This window comes from Plutella xylostella, chromosome 21 (assembly GCF_932276165.1).
Source record: "Plutella xylostella chromosome 21, ilPluXylo3.1, whole genome shotgun sequence".
NCBI classification, from domain to species: domain Eukaryota; kingdom Metazoa; phylum Arthropoda; class Insecta; order Lepidoptera; family Plutellidae; genus Plutella; species Plutella xylostella.
The window spans coordinates 6,228,113-6,248,807 of record NC_064001.1 but is presented as its reverse complement, the minus strand read 5'-3'; the positions used below and the strand labels follow the sequence as shown (position 1 = coordinate 6,248,807).

Sequence of the window (20,695 nt, the reverse complement as noted above, 5' to 3'; positions counted from 1 at the left end):
ATGTTTTGAAAATAAATGCCCTGTGGCAGCAAGGCCTTTTTTGTATTGTACCACAAAGTTGTTACAATTAAATAATTAGATCTGAACTACATATTAAAAACAAAAGTACCATGAGCATAAAAGCAACCCTTCTCATTCTATAGCAATGGTTTAATTTTTTTTATACCAGTCCACACTCTCACTCTCACATTAAAATGATCTATTGCACCAACTGAGATTGAGACAAAAAAATAGAACCTACAGTATGTTTTTTTTTATTTTTTTCATTCTCCCATGCCTGACAATAATAATACAAAGTATACTGTAGTGTAGTTTAATACAGGAAAGACTCTAGTCATGTGTAGTCATGGACAGCCTATCCATGTTTTGTGTCATCAATGGCCACTCTGGGTCACATGAGCTAACACCATATAAATATTGGTGTACTTATGTCCTTTATCTCATGTCATGTTTAAATAGAACTTTTGCATATGACAAATTTAGATAAGATAAAATATGGCAAAACCTTTATTTGTTGTCCCAGTTCAGTTAAATGTAACTAAATTAACAAAAAACTTTTAGAAAACCTGTCCACTGTGTATAGCCAAAATCATTCAATTAAAATTTGACTTGTAGAATGTTAATTATTGCATTGTCATTGCCTTTTTATGCATGTAAATAAATAGTATTATTGATCATATCTACTAAAACAAAGTCTGTGCCTACACATGAATTCATACCATCATAGACCCAAAATCCAAGAACAAAACACTTTTTCTGAAAACATTTATAAATATGAAATTCAGTATGTACATACAACACTGATTTCTTCAAAAGAAGGGGAGTTCCCCTGAGAGTGGTGACTCTGGACACTGGATTAATGATTTTCCTGTACATAATATGATTGAGTATTCCTAAATGGAATGTATCCATGGCAGCAGAATAGGGGTTATTTAATAATTATGTTACCATTAATAAATTTGCCTCAGATAATCATAATGTTACAGGGTTAAGTGAGTCTCCTCCTCAATAAAACAAGTTCTTATATATTTTTATAAAGTAAAATCCAACTATACATACTCTACACTACAACCAGTTGGATGTTAGATTGATTAATTAAAATGCTGTGCAGTGGTTGCTAGGAAAGAGGAATAACCAATTGCTACATAGGAAGGGATTGAAATGAAGCTTTACGATATTTGGTAAATAGCTCTGTAAGCATTTAAATACAAAAATGAGAAACAGGTTCATTTTTCAGAGAAGTGAAAGTGCTGTCCAAAATTTAACGATAATTTAAAACTTAAGTACACTTACCCGTTAAATCTTTATTAAAAGAAACTTATTTATTACACAGCACAAGCCTACAGGACCACTTTAAAAGTAAAATTACACAGTATTTTATGAATTATTCGAATTAAGCTAAATTGAGAATTTTACACAACATAACAGTCGTTCGCCATTCGCCACTTGTCAACCAACTGTCAAAATCAAAACACAGAAAATACCACAGAACTGCAACGTTTCATTATCACGTTAAGGCGCCGACACATTAGCGGACGCGGCTTACGGACGCGGCATGACGTGAAATTGTAGCGAAATTTTAGATCTGCTACCGACCGCCAGGGGAGCTGTTCATATTTTCATAAAAAATTACTCGATGAATTCTACTTCACGTTCACGATGAAAATTCATGTTAAGGGGTCTGTACCAAAAGACCGTGCGCGTGCACACTTATCAATCACGGCTCACAGCCGCGTCGCTTCCGTAATGGGTCCGCAAGACGATCAAGTCGACTTGACAAGTCTACGTGAACGAATGGTATAAAATGGCCGTAAATGAATAAAACTTGTCAAGTCGCGTCAAGTCGCATCAAGCGCAAGTGCCGTCAATCAAATTTTTTATCAAGTATGGTCAAGCCCGTAGATATTGACGGGACTTGTCAAGTCAACGCTTTAAACGATCAATATTCATTTCAAGCACGTAGACTTGTCAAGTCGACTTGATCGTCTCGCGGACCCATAGACGCGTCCGCTATTGTGTCGGCGTCTTTAGTATTCAGTTATTCTGTAATTTGACTTGACGTATGACTTCTCCACAGAGACTTCTCTTGCACAGTTGCACGATTTCATTTCATTTCGATTCGATGGCTTCCTTTCTTGTTTGCATTTTGGTGTAGCATTATTTCAAAGGCTGCATTAAACTCAAAAACGCAAGTATTTATTGCAGATTCAAAAGGTTTCATCAACTTTTAATATGAATATCTCGATTGAAAAGAAGAGATCCGAATGTCCAGCTCTACCAAAGGGTTGGCAAAGAGAAGAAGTTTTAAGAAAATCAGGTCTTTCTGCTGGAAAAGTCGATGTTTATTATTATAGGTATGTAAACATTAATTATTATTATTATTTAATGTAATGTAATTTACTAGGTAAACAGAGTGATGGATCTTCATAAACTCAATATTTTCTAAGTGATGGTGATTGAATCACACTGCACCGCGGCCTGCATTTATTTACTGAACCCATTTAATATTATGAATTTAAGCAATCAGCTTGAATAACAACCACACCTCCTAATTTCTTCAGGGACATCAACACTTGGCCATTAAACATTGTACTTACTTGATTAGTCTAAACACTGGTGACCATGAATTTTCTATAGTCCCACAGGTAAAAAGTTTCGCAGTAAACCGGAGCTAGTGCGTTATCTCGGTGATAGCACGGATCTGTCATGTTTCGACTTTCAGCAGGGGCAAGTTAACACTATGCTCCTGTGCAAAGCCAAGAAAGCTCGAGCTCAATTTGACTACAGGTTCCTAAAAATCAATGTCTTTCTTCACTTGTTTTGTGATCATTAGTGCAGCCTCAGCTTCTTGTTTTATACATTGTTTACTGCGCTGTTCACCGAGTAGACGCTTTACAGTTTTTATAGGTACCTAATATAATTTATGTTTTAATTTGAAAGGTTTTTGGTGGTATTGTAGAGATTGTTTTCTATGATTGAGCTTGATTCATTTATTTTATGTTAAACAGTAATATTAGTAAGAAACTCTTATTTATTATGTTGTACATAATACAAGCACAGCTTACACAACCTTACTGTGCACAATGCTTATTTCTTTTCTTACACCTACAAGCAGTGGTTATTGGTTAGGCATCCTCTTCATTTCCTGCTTTACATAATTATGTTAACATTCTTGCCATTTCTTTAGAATTTACTATTCCCAGCCTACATGAATAGTTTTATAAACTTATAGTTTTCACCTCATTTCTTCTTGTACCTTAGTAACAGAGCATGCAAATGTAGCACATTTTGTATTAACTGTTCTGTGGTACTTATAAGCCTTTTTGTTTAGTTTTTTGTGTAATTGTTCTTTGTAATTAACAGCACTTTTAAATTTAAAGTCCATTATGCAGATAATATAGTAGTACCAAAATGTAGACCTTTTTATCCTTTAGTATCATCTACTTAACCCTTGGTACCAATATTGGTCGAAATATTTCCACCATTTTTGAACTTTAAACTGTTCTTAAGGTCTCCAATGAAATATTATATTTTTTATACCAGTTAAAGTGTTAAATCACTTAGTTTATTTTTATAAATAAGAGTAAATTTTGGTACTACTATATTACGCTGTGTCCATACAGTTATTCAACATCTATTTCAACCTCAGGGGTGTACGTTCGGATGCCTCACTGGTGCCGCCCATTCGTCAAACGGCTTCCATATTTAAGCAGCCAGTCACTGTGTACAAGACACAGGAAAGCAAAGTGAAGACCGACCTCAAACATGGGACTCAGGAGAAACCAAAACAACTGTTTTGGGAGAAGAGGCTTGAGGTAAGCTGAAAGCTGCTTATTCATGAAAGATTTATATTATAATAGAAATTTAAATGAATAATAATACCACTCTTCCTTTAAGCATTCATATTGATAAACCAGGAACTTTGAATTTACCCATGGCCAAACCAATATCCCAAATTACCAAAAAAAATATTCCAGGGCCTGACAGCATGCGACGCGTACGGCGTGATCGGCACGACCACTCTGCCGAAGTACGTGAAGCCCCTCGGCCCCTACATCTCCGACTCCACCACAATCCAGTCACTGGCCACGGCTTTGCATGTCTCACAGCAACCAATCACAGGTCAGTCTCCATCCACACATATACATAAACACTCTCAGTCTATCATACTGAGAACATACGCCCTGCAGCATAGACACAAGTGGAGGTTTCTTTGTTTTGCATAATGTTATAGTAGTTCCCAATTAAATTATTCAAATAATGTTAATTCTGATGTGAATAGCTTAAACTCACCTCCTCTCACATACCTCTATTTAGAAAAAAGACATCCATCAACTAACTATGGAACACCTACATCAATTGTCTAATATCAACAGAAGCATCACACAATCGACTCACTACACTCAATTTCAGGTCAAACCGGCTCCAAGACGTCCATCCTCGAGAACCCGGGCGTCTTCCTGAACCCTGAGCAGCCGCTGATCGCGTCGGTGTCCATCAGCAAGGAGGACGTGCGGCGCCAGGAGGAGCGAGTGAAGCGAGCGCGCGCGCGCCTGCAGGACGCGCTGGCGGCCGCCTAGGGGCACGCCGGGGCCGCCCCCGCGCCGCCCCCCGAGCCCACCTCCACCACCACCGACGACCTGCTGCCCCACTCCCCGCCCGCCGCGCCGCCGCCGCCCCAGCCAGAACCAGACGATGCGGATGCGGACTCTATGGTCACATCCACCGAACCTAACTTGGAGGACGAAGTGCCGAGCACTAGTGAAGCTAGGGATGAGGAAATAGTTTCGTCTATGATTGAATGACAAGTTTATTAAGATTTAAAATTGCATTTTTTATCGTGTTCAGCCGAATTCACACCGAACGATGCAAAGCTCGCGGCATGGAGCATTTACAAATGACGGTCAAATGAATGAGATGATAACACACTTTCGTCTGCTGTGGTGGATCCGGCTAAAATATGTTCGTAATTTGCGTGGAGTATTGGATAAATAAAATGTAGATTTTTGGTGATTTTTATAAAGTACCTAGCTGTAAGTTCTTGATAATTTCAAAATGTAATAAGGTTCTGAAATGTAAGTGCAGAATTCTTAGCACATTTCTAAATATAGTGTGTGTATGTGGATTAAAATAAAACTTTTACTTACTATACTTCTGGTTTTCTTTTAAATTAAACACACCTTTTAAATTACTATTTTATTTAAAATGCAGTTTCACAACCGTCAAAAAGTTTGGCTTAGACTAAAAAATTCAATCAGGTAACAAGATTTATTAAATTCATATTTATAAAATGTATTGCAAAAAGCTTTGATAATGCAAAAGCTTATTTTGATGATTATGATAATTATAATTTAAATGGAATAGGCTATTCAAATAAATGCAAAGCTTTGGACGGTGCAGATCTTAAAATATATTAATTGAAGCTAGATTTATGGTAATTATTGTAGAATTGTAACATTACTATATTCTGTAATATAAATTATGAACTTTATACAACAGCACATGTAAATAGTGAAATGGCTATTTAACTACCTATCTCGTACTATTATTTATATTCTATGGGTCATAGTCAATATAAGTTGACTCAAATCATGAGTTATTGGTGAGAGTGAAAAATGACAACCTGGATTTTGTAAAGCACATGCAAACATCGCATCAGAAGTTGGGTGTAATATATGTAATTATAAATTATTTTCCCATAATACAAACATTACAGTTGCAATATTTAGAATTAGCTTGCAGATGCTCGTACTATATTGTCTTGTATCCTAAATTCTTACTCACTATAAACTATAAATAATGCATTTCATTGGACTAGCATAGCAGTATAATAGCAAACAATGTGAACAGGTACAAATGGTACATCAGATACTTAATTACTTACACAATTAATTTAGCTTAAATTTAAATGAACACAAGTATGATTGACTAATTGAAACATTAAACATCTAATAGAGATCAATATTTAAGTTAAGTCCTAATTAACTAAGATAAAATTAGAGGCACATTGCCAACAGCATTCTTAAAAGCTCTAAGGCCCCATAATTATTAAATTCCAAGCATTAAAATTTTATAATAAATACATTTAAATGTTTTGTGCGATAGAGTGAATTTAGATTGTTCCTACACTCTCTTGGATATGACACAATGATATGTGAAATTGTAGATTAGTGATATGATATTCTAGAAATAACTATGTCCATGGTAAAAAGTTTGAAAAGCAAATAGTACCAATCACTAGATACCCCAGAAAGTAATACTGGATAAGTCTTGAATGTAAGTCGGGCATTCTTCTTGATATAATAAAAGTTCTCCATTTGCTGTACATATTGTCAACTCCTTCAAGATTAGCAATAGAGAGATGGTGAGAAGGGATTCTCTTCCCTATGCCAATGCGTCTGAAATGCTCATTTATAGTGTTCTGGTCGGCTGTGGGTGTCGGGCCCACATTCATACGGCTGGAGCATATCCAGTACAACACGGGACTAGCTGATGCTAGTAATCTGGTCGAAACTTGGATGTGGACAAACACTATACAGAATACAGTTAAAAACAATACATGTACTACATATACAAACATTGTTGGATCATTGGCCCCAAATGATTTAGAATATTGCCTTGGTCGATAAGGCATCTTATTTATATATCTACTATCAAATATATTGCTTCTTATGCCAAGCCTAAAACACAATCTTAGATTGTTTAGTATGTAAGTAATACAATGGTAACCTATGACACATAATATTGGCATTGCTAATGCAAAGTTAGGAATCTGTTTTAATTTGTAATATTTAAATAATCCTACTTCCCAGTAGTGTGTCTGAATATAAGAATATGACAGAGGCACAGTACTGTTGCACCAGGGGCTGCTAGCACTGCCAGGTAGAACATACTCATAGCTGCTCAAAAAATCTGGTAAATTATGGTCATTAGGCACACAGTACTTAAAATAATTATATGTTTGCACAAGTAGGAATGGAATGAGAGCAATTATCACAGTCAGCACCAATGCAATAAAGGAAGTCACAAGTGGCAGTACCAGCAATGGAAGAATAATCTTACGTCTCACCGTCTTATATTTGTAAACTATTTCAGGAATAGTTTTCTCAATAATATTTTTAAAACTTGCATATAATATAAATCCAAGATTCACAGAACCATTGGACCTGGTTATCATTGAGAATCCAGCAGGAAACCCACTCATAATGTCAATATTAGCAAATCTTAATGTTTCATTTTCAGTACACTTAAGCATAGTATAGAAGGACATCCATGCCATCAATGTCTCTGAATAAGGAGCAGAGAAGAATATGCTGGCTGGATTGACACAGTACAGTATGGTAGCCTTGTATGCCTTGCTCTCACTTCTGAGGATCCTCAAGCTGAGTCTGTGCAGAATATCTGCTGATTTCACAAACATTACCATATTTACAAACACAGCTGATATGAGAAGAACACTATGAAAGTTCAGTACTGAGCCCAGGATGCTGTTCAGTACATAGGCAACATATCTAACCACTAAGGGGAAGAATGGGAAAAATGCCAGGCAGTTCTCATATGTGTAGCCGAACTGTGCGATGTGTATGAAGTACTGCGCGTCCCAGCGCTTGAGGCCGGCGAGCAGCTTGTCCACGACGAGGTCTGCGTAGCCCGCGCGCAGTGACGGGTCCCGGGGGCTCGTGAACACATTCGCGTCGTGGTCTGGGATGATAAAGTTGGATATTGCTTGTAGCACGATCACAAACACTCGCGTGCTAAATGCGAACCACAGTATCTTCTGCCTTGGGGAGTACATTGTTGTTTCTTATCTGAAAAATATAATTTATTAGGAGGTGTTCCGTAAAACGCGTAGTACGCGCTTGGCAACCAGTAATACAATAAAAGTTGTAGTATTTTATGACATAGGTAAACTACCGTTAACTCTCGATATTCTTAAAATTCCATGCTTTCATCCTTCTTTTACAAAATAATAGAATTTACATAAAAATCCGAAAACCATAAAAATCACAACTTTTCCGTGTGCTATGCTGTCAAAATTGACTTGAACTGTCAAAAAACATCAGACATAATTGTCAGATGTCAAATTCCCGTAGAAGATGCGTTCGAGACAAACTTGTGGTGTCACCAAATATTTCGGTAGCGAATGGAATAAAATATAAATAGAAGTCAAAATCTCAGTGACCTTCTAATGGCAATCAGGTAAAAACACAAGGCAGCATGAACCGGTTTGGATTGGGGATTAGGGGGCACATGCGGTGTTTAATTTTAGGTGATTTGCTACAAAAACTGTCCCATCCTAAACTCTTCTCTACGAACTGCGAAGTGTGTAGGTACTACGAACCGAACTGTCAATAAATAACTTGAAAACTTCTTGTTTTCAATAGTTTTTACCAGAAATATTTTCAAATCTTTTGCTTTTATTTCTTATAATCACGATGCTTACGGAAGCCGAGTTCATCGACAAAGTTGTCCTTGTTACTGGAGCTAGTTCCGGAATTGGTGCCGTCACCGCCGTGGAGTTCGCCAAGCTACAAGCTTCGCTAGTAATCACCGGCAGAAATGAAGAAAACCTCATCAATGTGGCCAAACAGTGTGAGCAGAACTCGCCGAATAAACTACACCCTATAATAGTTGTTGCGGACATGAATGTAGAGTCCGATGTGGAAAATATAATGCAAGTTACCATACAGCACTTCAAGAGACTTGATGTCCTTGTCAACAATGCTGGTGTGTTGGAGTCGGGTGGCATAGAGAACACATCGCTGGCGCAGTACGACCGGGTGATGAGCACCAACGTGCGGGCACCGTACTACCTCACCATGCTGGCAACACCACACTTGGTGTCATCTCAAGGCTGCATAGTAAATGTGTCCAGTGTCACTGGTCTGAGGTCCTTTCCTAATGTGCTGGCATACTGTATATCAAAGTCAGCTATGGACCAGTTCACTAGATGTGTTGCCTTGGAGCTTGGGGCAAAGGGAGTGAGGGTGAACTCAGTGAACCCAGGTGTCATTGACACTGGCATTCATAAGAAAGGAGAGACTGGCATGCAGGATGAAGAGTATGCAAACTTCTTGGCTAATTGTCGAGACACTCATGCCCTCCAACGCCCTGGGGACTGCAGGGAGGTGGCCGCTGTCATTGTGTTCCTGGCCAGCCGATCCGCCAGCAACATCACGGGAGCTACTCTACCAGTGGATGGTGGCAGACATGCCATGTGCCCACGATAATCAGGTTATATGTATTAAAATATTTTTATATGCACTTAAAAAGTTACACAAATGATAAATATTCTTACATGTATATTTTATACTATGATAAATATTCTTATATGTATATTTTATACTAGCTATTTAGAGATGTTATTATGAATAAAACAATAATCTCTTTTATATTTTTATTCATTGCATTCTGTCACATAATAATATTGTTACACCCAGATTCTTTAAATTTTAGACAATCCTAGCAGTCTAAAATACATCACAGGAGTACACACATTTTATATTAAAATATAGTAAGTGTGCATACTAGTTTTCAAAAATACTTGTATTGAAATTTGCACCAAACAAAAATTAAACCATGTTCTATTTTAATTTGGCCTGTGAATTTAATAAATATTCAAGTTGTACATCTACCAAGTACATTATAATTATCATATCTGAAAACTTTTTGGTTAAAGAAGAGGACAGGACATTGATTACTGTCTTATAATGAAGGTGTTTTTATCTCTGATTAAGATGTGACTTGTGTTATATGTGATTGTTGTATGTAATATACTGCCCAATACATAAAATTATTTGAGGATGTAACAAAAAACTGTGTTTACAATGTCATTCATTTCATATCATAATCAAGGAAACTTTCCATCCTACTCAAAACGTCACATCCGTTTAATAAACCAAGCTGTAATCCTTTCATACTTTATACAACTTAAATTTAATTAACTATAAACCACTACAATAATATTATAAAGCTACAAAAAAGCTAAAATCTTGTTTTATAACCACCACAAAAAAACTCGTAAATAAAATAAGGTCAACCAACAGTTATCTGTTAAATATTGTGTTTGTAACTATACCATTTCTAGCATTATACCAAGTCATAGATGCAGATGTTGATCAGGTAACATAGGAATAAAAATGGCCTGAAGTTGTATTGACAGACGAGACAGCATTAGTCCATTTGCTATTTTCATATAGTTTCTTTACATACTAGAATTTTTACCGTACGATGTTATCATGTCTCTATTTGACCTTCTGTCTAATGCTAAAAGAAATTCAGTCAAGTTCCCGATCTACTGTCACCTGTTTTCTTTTACATAGTATATATTTTGGCGAGTGCGGACTTGTGGTCGCCCCGATTTGTTTCACCTGTTGACTATGAGTAAGTAATAATTTATTTTCCAGGTCACACAACTCTGAATAGGATAGCACTTGACTAAAATATATGTTAGAAAAATCGATGATGGTTTAAATTAGTCTGTTATTTTCCTACAACTTCCCTATGGCATAACAAATCGTTTATGAGTTCATGTGACGAATAACATGTACTATTTAAGAAACTATTACAAAATCAAGTGTATTAAAAGTGACAAAATATTTAAATTGTAAGAAAAAATATTTACACAAATTACAGTATTTAACGTAATAATTACGCAAGATTTTGCAAATATGCAGACAAGTGCTTTTATTAATTTAAAAGTAACCTATAGAAATATATATTTCTATACAAAATAGTGTTATAGTAAAATTAACAAAATTTTTACTATACCCTTTTCTTAAATTACAAATGCTTTTTTTATGAAAATGAACAACAATTTCGTATTAAACCTAAAACAAGGAGGAATGGATGAAACAACTAATAATTATAAAAATGACACTTTTAGATGAAAGTTATGTCGATTATTTCTTAGAAAAATTTAAGGATGTAAAATGTTTCAATTCTATAGGATGAAGCCTATCTCCCATTCACTTACTTGTACCTCGCTGTAACAGCAATACATTACCAGTAGGTATTCAGTTCAAAATAAATGTTCAAAACCCGATCGATGATATAAAAAGTAAATATGTATTTGAAAACGAACTACATAGGTATTATTATCATTATAGCTTTTGGGTAAATTCCAATATATTTTTGGACAACGTTAGTTTAGTAGTTTAGTTTACAAAACAAAAATAGTCACACATTTATTTAATAGCAGGGATATCTAGTACACCTAAATAGAATGCATATCTACTGCTATCATGAATGAGCAAATCTGTGCATGTAAATTATTAAAATGTGACTAAATTACAATCACCACTTGATTAAATTAAATCCGTTATTTAATTACACATGAACGGAATAATTAGTTATAGATATTTATAGGGTCACAATTATCTTTGAAATGAAAACATCACCTGTGCGCCAATCTAGTATTAACTCGGTTATCAGTATTCATACAGAAAATATAGTTTATCCTAACGACTAGCTACTGAAATAAATATGGGAACCTACTTTTACACGTACGACAAGCATTTTTCTTGTCAAAACATTCGAATCCCACAATGGCTCTTACCTTATGAGCAAGTTTGTGTTTGAAATCTAATAGAACTATCTAGGTAGGTATGTATGTAGTAAGTTAGTAGATATTTAGCGTTAAAACAGATTTAAAATCAATTTGAACGAACCAATCATCTAAATCCAACATCAAACTAAAACTACTAATTATATCCGATTGGCACACAGTGAGTTAGTTCAGGGGGCCGGTTTCTAGAAGTGTATATAATCAATATGAACAAGAAATACTTAACTTCCTTCTGGTTTTGGTAAAGTCCATCAAATAAAATCTGCAATTAAACCATTCGCTAAGGGAGAACTTTGTTCTTCAACATATCTTACACCGCGTCGCATTGATTGTCATTCTAGAAACCGGCTGGGGTTACAAAATCTTGCCAAAGACCAACCACAGGCGTAGGCGTTTGTGCAATATTTGATGTCAAAATATCCCGTATATTAGGCGTAAAGGGCGGCCTCCCGTAAACTGAAGCAATAGTAAATATTCTGTATACTGTACAGCATCAACTGAGACTGGAGTTTTGTCATCTGGGGCTGTAGCATGGGTCTCACGAGAACCTGTAATAAGTTTATCTCGCGCTCGTGATGTGAGTGGGCGAAACAATTAGCTACGTATGTTAAAGGTACAGAAGTATAACGCCGAGAAATAAAGAAACAATATAAATATGGCGGACGGACTCATGCTATCTCGCTCTAACCTTAGGTCTGTCAGTACTCATGTCAATTTAATATTGTTTCTTCATTCACGGCAGTTGTATTCTATACTGCCCCAACAGTAATATTTATGCGACCAAAAAAAGTCCTAAAGCTTCAGCTTACCTAAGGACCGTCTTTCACACCAACTCACGTGCACATTACCCAAACTTCACGCCTGTGGTTGCCCCTACAGGAGGTAAGTAAGCGGAGGGAGGGGAGGTCGGGGCGCGGGGGGCGGGGGCCTCAGTGTTAGCTCATGGACAGCTGCCCGAGGGCGAGTAGCCTCTCCACTGCTGCGTTCACGTCGCCGAATGTCGCGATCAGAGCTGTGGAAAGATATAAGATATAATGTTAATAAGAGAATGTAATCTGCCTGAGGAAACTGAATAGAGATAACTCGTCGCTACTGCTTGTGACAACAGAAATACAGAGGTAACTCATCGCGAATCATAATAATATACTAGGAAGTACGTAAGTATACATAATTTTGTAACAGCTATGCAATTCAGTTAAATTTTTCAGAAGAAAGAGAGGATGAGAGAAAAAGTTGGGGTCGGATGAGTAACAAAGGTGAAGATTATAGGTTAGTAATGCCATCGTCTGTCGTAGCGATAGTGTTGCAAAAACGCTTTTGCATTCGATTTTCCCCACAGGCCATAAACAATCGAGTCAGCGCATTCCCATACATTGACTCGATTATTTATATTCTGTGGGTTACAGTTTGCAAACACGCCATTTTTACAAGTAGTAGCGGGAGAGTCATGCGCTAGCAGCTCGGGCGCTGCATGAATTTGCGTTGATTCTCACTTACGTTAAAAAGACCTGTAGGCTGTCAAAAGCGGTACCAACCTTGCAGATTGGCCTCCCGGTTGAGGAAGCCCATGGCGGTGAGCTGGTCGAGCTGCTGCGAGTAGCGCTGCTCGGGCGGCTGCATGGGGCCCGCCGCGCTCGAGCCCATCGCCGCCACCATCCGTTGCATGAACTGGGAAGTTTAAGGGCGTGTGTTAGATTGTTTGGTCGATTTGGGATATCTATGCTGTCCGATTCGCCTCGTAAAAATCGCTGCAATACAAATCAAATCAAATCCATTTATTTGTTAACATAGGTACAATTAAAATGCTGTTGGGTGTTTATGTTTAAGTCCTCTATGTTATGCCTAATTGGCGTACAAAATTTTATGTTGGTGGTAGCATGCATGCATTACGTTAAAACAATTTATTATACACTTTCAGCTTACATTCTATAAATATATTAAATTATTTACAATGTCAATGAGAATAAATTAATTTAAATTACGGAAATTGTCATCAATGAGGTCATAATAATTGGTACACACTAATAATAATATTACATTTTATATGAACTATGCCGGGACGCATTGTCATACGTTTAATATGCGCTGCACCCCGACATAATGTGCTCGGACCATATAGGTACGTTTAAAAACTACGCTTAAAAAATATATGAACTTTGCCCTGTTTCTACGTTGAAGAATTATCTACATCGAATCTATACCAAATAAGTAGCGGTAAAAATACGTCAACCAGCAAACAACTCACATAATTTACAAACAATATCATCGAATTAAAATGAATCATCTGCATAAAGTCCGACCGGAAAAATACACACAAATCTCTGTAGATTCCTAAAGAAAATACCAACCCACATGAATTTCCAACATTACCTACATCTAAGCTACCTAATTTAATATTTATTCAACACTACTGTTTTCATTACACTTTTCAGACTCACATGAAGCATTATCTTTAATTTCCTTCATTAACTAACAGCCGGCGGCGTCTGCGTCGTTCCCCCGTGTGGAAAGAGAAACGGTGTCATATCTATCTACATGTCAGTGGTTGCACGAGTGATTGCCGCCATTTTAGGGGCGGAACCATGAGTGAAACCACGCTTATATTGGGCCAGCTACTTTAATGGTTTATTAACCTTAGTTCGAAAAAGATAATACGATAAAACTTCCATTCTTAGAACAGTCTAACATAGAACTATCGTCACCAAATTCCACCATTCAAACATAATCTAAAAACAAAGCAACCAATCGCAACTAAGTACACAATGAAAAGACCCAATCACACAACACCTTTCACGCATCTATTGGGCGTGGCTAACATCAACCAACCTGCGTGAAGAGCTCAGTGTTGTTCTGTTGCCGCGCCGCGCTGGGATTGGCTGGGGCAGGTGCGGGCGCGGCGGGGGGCGTGGCCCCGGCGGCCGCGGCGCCTAGTCCCAGGTTTGTGACGAGAGATGGCGCGGCAGAGCGGAGTTGCTCCATGCCTTGCTGAATTTGCAGGAGCGCGTTCAAGGCCTGCGGAATGAAATAGATAATGATTTAACAGATTAATTTAATCGAACTTTTCAAATGTTTTATTTCAATTTGGCAATCCCATGAAATCGTTGAAGCTTAGAAATTACTTATTATACTGTTAGATGCACATGTAAAATAGTCTGTTCTGCGCCTAGCTCTCCCCAGTCGTGTCAGGCATCTGCCCCATCTAGTCATTGAGTTGGAAACAAGAGCTCACGATCGCGAATCGCGATACCATTGGTGCGCGCTATGCCACTCGCTCGTCATTGGCTTGCGCCATGCCACTCGCTCGCTATTGGTCCATCCACCTCTCTCTCACCTGCGGGTTGGTCATCATCTGCTGCATGTCGGGGTTCTGCAGCTGCGCCAACATCTGCGGCATCATGGTGCGGATCTGCTCCTGCAGCTGAGGGTTGTTCGCGAACATCGGGTTCTGGAAAAGATAATTATAGATATAGTTAAAAGATCATTGAATTTATGGGATGTGTAATTTTACAGTAAAGAAGGAAGCCAAACCGTTTTCTAACATAAAGCGACTGTCAAACGCAGCAGTGCAGTCTTATTTGAGGTGTCTAGAAAGACACCCAGGAGAACGTGAGATGCTAGAAGTGCAAGTATCCTTAACAACGTTCGCTGTCATCTGTAGTTTGTTACCTTTTCGTGAAAACTGCCTTAGGTTTAGGCCTTTTTGCCTAAGTTTTGCCACTGCGGTGACAAGATTACCCAGTGAGATTACTTATGCAGTAGATTATAACTCGAGGAGACCCCTGTTATGAGACACTAAAAGCAATCCCAACTCACCTGGTTAATAAGCTGGCTGGCCATCTCCGGGTCAGCCTCGAGAGCTTGCAGCATATTACTGGTGTACGGGGCCGACAGCATCGACTGTATCAGACGCGGGTTCTCAGACATCTGCTGCAGAAGGGACTGCATGCGCGCTCTGTAGACTGCGACGCGATTGGCGCGCGCTATGATGCTCGCTCGCTATTGGTCCACGTGTCTATCTCTAACCTCGGGTTGGTCGCGCTCGGACTAGAGCTAGCGACGCCCTATAGACTGGATCGAGCGACGCGATTGGTGCGCGCTATGATGCTCGCTCGCTATTGGTCCGCGCGTGTATCTCGGACTAGAGCTCGCGACGCGATTCGTGCGCGCTATAATGATCGCTTGCTAACGCCATTGGCTTACAGTATCCTTGTCGCTGAATGCCCAGGGTGAATCTACATAATTAGGTACAGTAACACACCTGATTAATAAGCTGGCTGGCCATCTCCGGGTCGGCCTCGAGAGCCTGCAGCATATTACTCGTGTACGGGGCCGACAGCATCGACTGTATCAGACGCGGGTTCTCAGACATCTGCTGCAGGAGCGACTGCATGCCGGGCGTGTTGATGAGGCCGGGCCCCGAGGCCGGCGGGTTGGGCCCCCCACGGCTCCACGGGTTGGGGAGCGGCTGGCGATTCTCGGCCCCGATTTGCGGGTTGGTGCCGTCTGGGGGGTGGGGAAAATTTTGATGATTAAATTAAGAGACTTAATAAGTTGAAGCAAAAATACCTCATACAGAATCGAGTGGCTGATGATGATGAATTTTCTGAAGCTTAAACAAAATTATGTAAATCTGCAAAAGGGGATGACATTTCAGTGGTCATTCCACTTTTATACTGCGATAAATAAGAGTTTTACTATAGGAAGTAGACCTCTCATATAGTAAAAAGTCACGTGACCAACTGAACAAGTATTTTATCCCTTGTACCTTGTATTTATACACATAGCTCTAAATTCACGGCTAAATTTACGGCTACGGACAAATTTTCCAAAGTCATAGAACAAAAGTTATCCATAAGGACCCCCTTTTCGGCTTAATATACCCATTTATACTATATTCTGCAGTAACACATCCTCACCGGAGTTGTCGACGAGTCCGGAGAAGGGGTTGCCGGCCATGCTGCTGGCCGCGTTCAGCATCGGCTCCTGGATGTCGCGGTACATGCGCTGCAGCGCGTTGTAACCACCTGGAAGAGACAAGTTATAGTCTATGAGATATGGGGATTAAATGAAATACATGTTTTAAATGATACATGGTGGTTGAATCTAGTGTACACGTTCATTCATTCTAAATGAGCAGCATAACGAATCTAGAGATTCAGTTGAATTTATAGGATAAGCTGTGGTCTAAGTACATTAATGTAGGAAGTAGGCCTTACAAGGATCAAATCAAGTAATGCTGCTGCAGCTGTAGACTTTCAACAATACAATAGTAGGCTTCCAGCAATCCATTAGTTTGGTCGCCATAGTAAGCTTGCCACCATCTCCATTGTCACTCACTCACCCACTCGCTCGTGACTCACCCGGGATGCTCTCGAGGTTGGAGAGCGCGCGGTCGTGCGAGCGCATGAGCTCCTGCAGCATGGCGGGGTTGCGCGCCAGCTCCATGGTCTGCCGCAGCAGCTCCGGGTTGTTGAGCATGTGGCTGATCTCCGGGTTGCGCTGGGGAGGTGAATAGAGGAGTTGGTTATGCACAGTTGTCATAGCTGATGAAGTAGTCGGAAATCAGAAAACCTCTTCTGAAGTGGCAGTAAGATGCACGAAAAGTGTGTCCTCTAGTGAACACCTATCTCATAGATATGTCTGGTGAACCCTGGGCAGTCAGCAACCTATTCTTTTACCACGTGACAAACCCTAGTCTAGCTCTTGTGTTTGTCACCAACACAATAAAAAGATTGTGTGTTCCGGAACAGGAGGAATCCTGTTGAATTACTTCAGCTTCAGATTTCAGCATTAAGTGTGACCATATAGTGGTTTATGTGAAATGTGCAATAAAAAAGTGTACCTACATAGATGAAACATAAACTATGTACGCAATAGTATGCATACTCACAGCCATAAGATCCTGCATCTGCGGGTTGGAGGTGATGAGCGAGCGCATGTTCTCCGGGTCGTTCATCATCTGCTGCACCAGCGGGTTGTCCAACACCTGTCGCAACATGTCCGGGTTCGACAGCAGCTCTTGTTGCATGCGGGCCTGGAAAGTGAATGTTATAGGGTTAAGTGAGAGGGTATTCAAAGTTAATTTATGGCTAAAAATAGTGAATGGTATGGTGGACTAAAACTCATCTAGGGTCTATAAGTGACACCATTTATACAGTAAAAAGTGTGTTACTTGCAAATCAGAATACCTATTCAGGAATATCCTTCAGTTATGGAGATGATTAGGTTAGGTTGTGGAGAGACAGCTAATGAGACCAAAAATTTATGGAATGCATGTGAGCAAGTGAAATTCTGCAATGCTAGTTGATTGCGCAAATAAATGAATAAATAAAATCACCTGAAGATCCATAAAAGTGCTTTGTCCTAGTCCAAGGCTTTCCAACCCAGCCAGACCGCCCAGGGAGTTCAGACCAAAAGGTGTGGCACCTATGTCAGCTGTAACAAAAACAATCATTAATTATTTATCATTCTATTTCCAGAGACGTCATAGGATTTTCACCTTATAACAGTAGGTGGTGTATTGATTGATGTATTCAGAACACAATATTTTTGTCTATCTACTATCAGTTAATTATATTGTACATCTAGATTCTAGATCATTTTAATCTGCTCTATAAAAGCAAGGGGTTTGCTTGGTGGACTCAAACATAATGCACAGGTCAATGTTTTCCTTTGCTTAAGTGTGATTCAACAACCAATGTCAAAGAACTAATATGTAAATGATGAGGTGATAAGCTATCAGAACACCAAAGCTAGCTAGATAAAAATATATTCATTTTAGCTTTTCTATAGTTGTTGACTAGATGACACCATGATTTAGAATGAGTGTGGATGTTATGATTCATTCTAATGATGAAACATTTAAACTATGCCATCAGTATAAAGTGTAAGTAGACCAATTTAATTAAATATTTAAATTGTATGTAACAAGACAAAATTTAAGTAACAAACCAGAAAATAAATAGGGTTCTACCTTTTTTGGCATAAGATTTTTTTGCCTAATCTCGTATTGCATAGTAACGTTTGGTCAAAGTCTCGTTACGCCGAAAATCGTATGGCATAAATATCGTTTAGTAAAAAGTTATTTCGCATTACATTGTTTAGCCTAATAATGGTATGGCCAAATCTTGAATAGCCTAATAATGCTATGGCATAGGTTTATACAAAGTAATAATATTCGTCTGGCTTTAACTTTGACGAAGCGTCTCCCTACATAGCGCAAACTGGTGCCTTGTATTGTTTCCGCTGTTTGGAAAACAGCTTTGGTTTTGATGAACATGTGCACCTAACACGCTCCTCCTCGCTTTGCTCGTCGTCGCACCTATTTTTAGGTTTCGATCTCATGGCGTTTGTAATAATTATATTGGTCGTTAACTTTAGATTTTTTGATCATACAATATCGTGATTTTCGGGATGTAGGAGAAAAATACCACAATTTGTACATTTACTACATACTTAATATATTATTTATTAAGATAACATTAAGATAAACAAGATTATACATAGGTATAGACGAACATAAATTTGAACAAACGAAACTTAGGTGTTTAAAGATTGTGCCTAAAGAGTTTTAGACGAAACGAGCCTTATGCCACATAAGTCTTGGCAAAGTGATGGTTCGGCCAAAAAAGTTTAGACCATACGAGTTATGCGAAATGAGTTTTGGTCAATAAAGATTATGCCAGATGAGCGGAACCCAATAAATAGGCATATGAATACTGAGGACACAATAAACAAATGTACAATGGGAGACACTAATGGACTGAGTTATTTTTTTGCATTTTTAAGATGAAGCCCAAACACAAGATGTAGAACAAAAATCAGTGTTGGTTACAATAACTAAGCTGTTCCTTATCATATTAATTTTGTATATTTTTGTTTCTGGTACTTATTTTCCCTACCTACCTACTATCAGACCAGTATGGACCAAATCAATGCGACGAAAAGTAGTAAAGACATATGAAATTAAAAGCACTGATCTCCCAGGGTGGGTTAGACATTGGATAACATGTTAGGAAGGTGCCTTTAGCGAACCAGATGCTATTCATTTCTAGGAATCTTAAACCCAAGAAGGTATCTGCCCATGGCAAAAACAATGTGTATCATGTGAAAAGTTATAAATGGGCAAGGTCTAATTTTATAGATATTTCTTACAATCTAGTCTTCAACTAATAGAGGGCAGATAGATAAATATGATGAGTAATGCTTGTATACAACTCCCATTTGGAGAGATAAGTAAACAGCACATAATGCACATTGCATACTGTACACAACTGAATATAAAAGCACTTTGGAGTGATTCCAATATATCTGGAAGAAGTAAACACGAAGCCTAACCCTGTAGGCGTATGACAGGTAGTTACTGACCGGGCGGGCGCCGCGGGCCGCCCTCCGGCTCCGGCCGCGGCGGCGTCTTGATCACGAGGTGCACCGTCAGCCCATCCTTGATGTTGTGCTGCTTCAAAGTGTCGCCATCGTTCATGATCTTTCCGGCGAAGATTAGACATAGTTGTTCCGGCTCCGAATTGAATTTAGGGCCCAGAGTTTGTTTCAACTGCAATAATATAGTGTTCAATGTAAATAGATGCTATTGCCGAATAATTAAACAAGTGTCATCACTGATTGCGTATGCATTTATGTATTATTACGCCATGAGTAAAAATTTGGCTGGTCACAGTACTTACTTTTTTGATATCTGCATCTTCCTCTATTTCAATTTGTTGTTTTTCTTTGGGTGTTTTAACTGTAATGGTGATCTTTTTGGGGTCTTCTTGTCCTTCTGCCATTTTGGCAAATCTAGATGACTCTGTACTTTGGCGGAAAAGCAAATTTACAAGCACTATTGAAATTTTTTGACGATTCGTCGCGATTTCGCTTGACTTGACTTGATTTGACGGCTGAAGTGAAGTTTTTTATAATTGTCTATGGTATTTCTACACAGTGTTGTTCTATTCTCAATGCTAACTTAATCGATCGACTTAGTTGTTAATGAGTGAATGAAACATAGATATGCGAATAATTTATTATTCTGAGCTACGAAAGTCATTGCAGTATATTTTTTTACGATCATTGCACCAGCAGCACCAGCTCCTAGTTAAAATGACAAAATGAAGAGTTTTTGGAGATGCT

The 20,695-nt window shown here is 38.5% G+C and overlaps 5 protein-coding genes across 6 annotated transcripts in view; 2 read left to right on the top strand and 3 right to left on the bottom strand.

Annotated features, from left to right (window-relative positions):
- The window catches only part of LOC105381278 (probable phospholipid-transporting ATPase IM), a 63,542-nt gene extending 62,079 nt beyond the window's left edge, over positions 1-1,463 (bottom strand). The window contains exon 1 of the mRNA XM_048628837.1: positions 1,294-1,463. The gene's annotated coding sequence lies outside the window, so the exon portion shown is untranslated. The remainder of the gene's footprint in view (positions 1-1,293) is intronic.
- A 624-nt stretch (positions 1,464-2,087) lies between these two features.
- Positions 2,088-5,151, top strand: LOC105381238 (methyl-CpG-binding domain protein 3). Of its 2 annotated transcripts, XM_011550923.3 has the most exons (5): positions 2,088-2,354; positions 2,638-2,787; positions 3,650-3,815; positions 3,978-4,122; positions 4,414-5,151. In XM_011550923.3, exons 1-5 carry the CDS (start codon positions 2,233-2,235, stop codon positions 4,578-4,580), a joined length of 750 nt encoding a protein of 249 aa, XP_011549225.2. In that variant the 5' UTR covers positions 2,088-2,232; the 3' UTR covers positions 4,581-5,151. The 2 variants fall into 2 exon arrangements, with proteins under 2 accessions (XP_011549225.2, XP_011549226.2); XM_011550924.3 differs by lacking the exon at positions 2,638-2,787 and having other exon boundaries at positions 2,090-2,354.
- A 30-nt stretch (positions 5,152-5,181) lies between these two features.
- On the bottom strand, positions 5,182-8,056 carry LOC105381239 (GPI mannosyltransferase 2). Its single transcript, XM_011550925.3, has 2 exons — positions 7,915-8,056; positions 5,182-7,808 (listed from the first exon to the last, which is right to left on the bottom strand). Exon 2 carries the CDS (start codon positions 7,793-7,795, stop codon positions 6,194-6,196), a length of 1,602 nt encoding a protein of 533 aa, XP_011549227.3. The 5' UTR covers positions 7,796-7,808; positions 7,915-8,056; the 3' UTR covers positions 5,182-6,193.
- A 250-nt stretch (positions 8,057-8,306) lies between these two features.
- Positions 8,307-9,278, top strand: LOC105381240 (L-xylulose reductase). The gene has a single exon (XM_011550926.3). It carries the CDS (start codon positions 8,436-8,438, stop codon positions 9,228-9,230), a length of 795 nt encoding a protein of 264 aa, XP_011549228.3. The 5' UTR covers positions 8,307-8,435; the 3' UTR covers positions 9,231-9,278.
- Positions 9,279-9,383: 105 nt separating this feature from the next.
- On the bottom strand, positions 9,384-20,473 carry LOC105381279 (ubiquilin-1). Its single transcript, XM_048628419.1, has 11 exons — positions 20,251-20,473; positions 19,934-20,120; positions 17,904-18,001; positions 17,457-17,600; positions 16,927-17,065; positions 16,483-16,590; positions 15,825-16,069; positions 14,898-15,011; positions 14,393-14,578; positions 13,102-13,234; positions 9,384-12,578 (listed from the first exon to the last, which is right to left on the bottom strand). The coding sequence occupies exons 1-11, from the start codon at positions 20,350-20,352 to the stop codon at positions 12,502-12,504; spliced, it is 1,533 nt and encodes a 510-aa protein (XP_048484376.1). The 5' UTR covers positions 20,353-20,473; the 3' UTR covers positions 9,384-12,501.
- Positions 20,474-20,695: the final 222 nt, after the last annotated feature.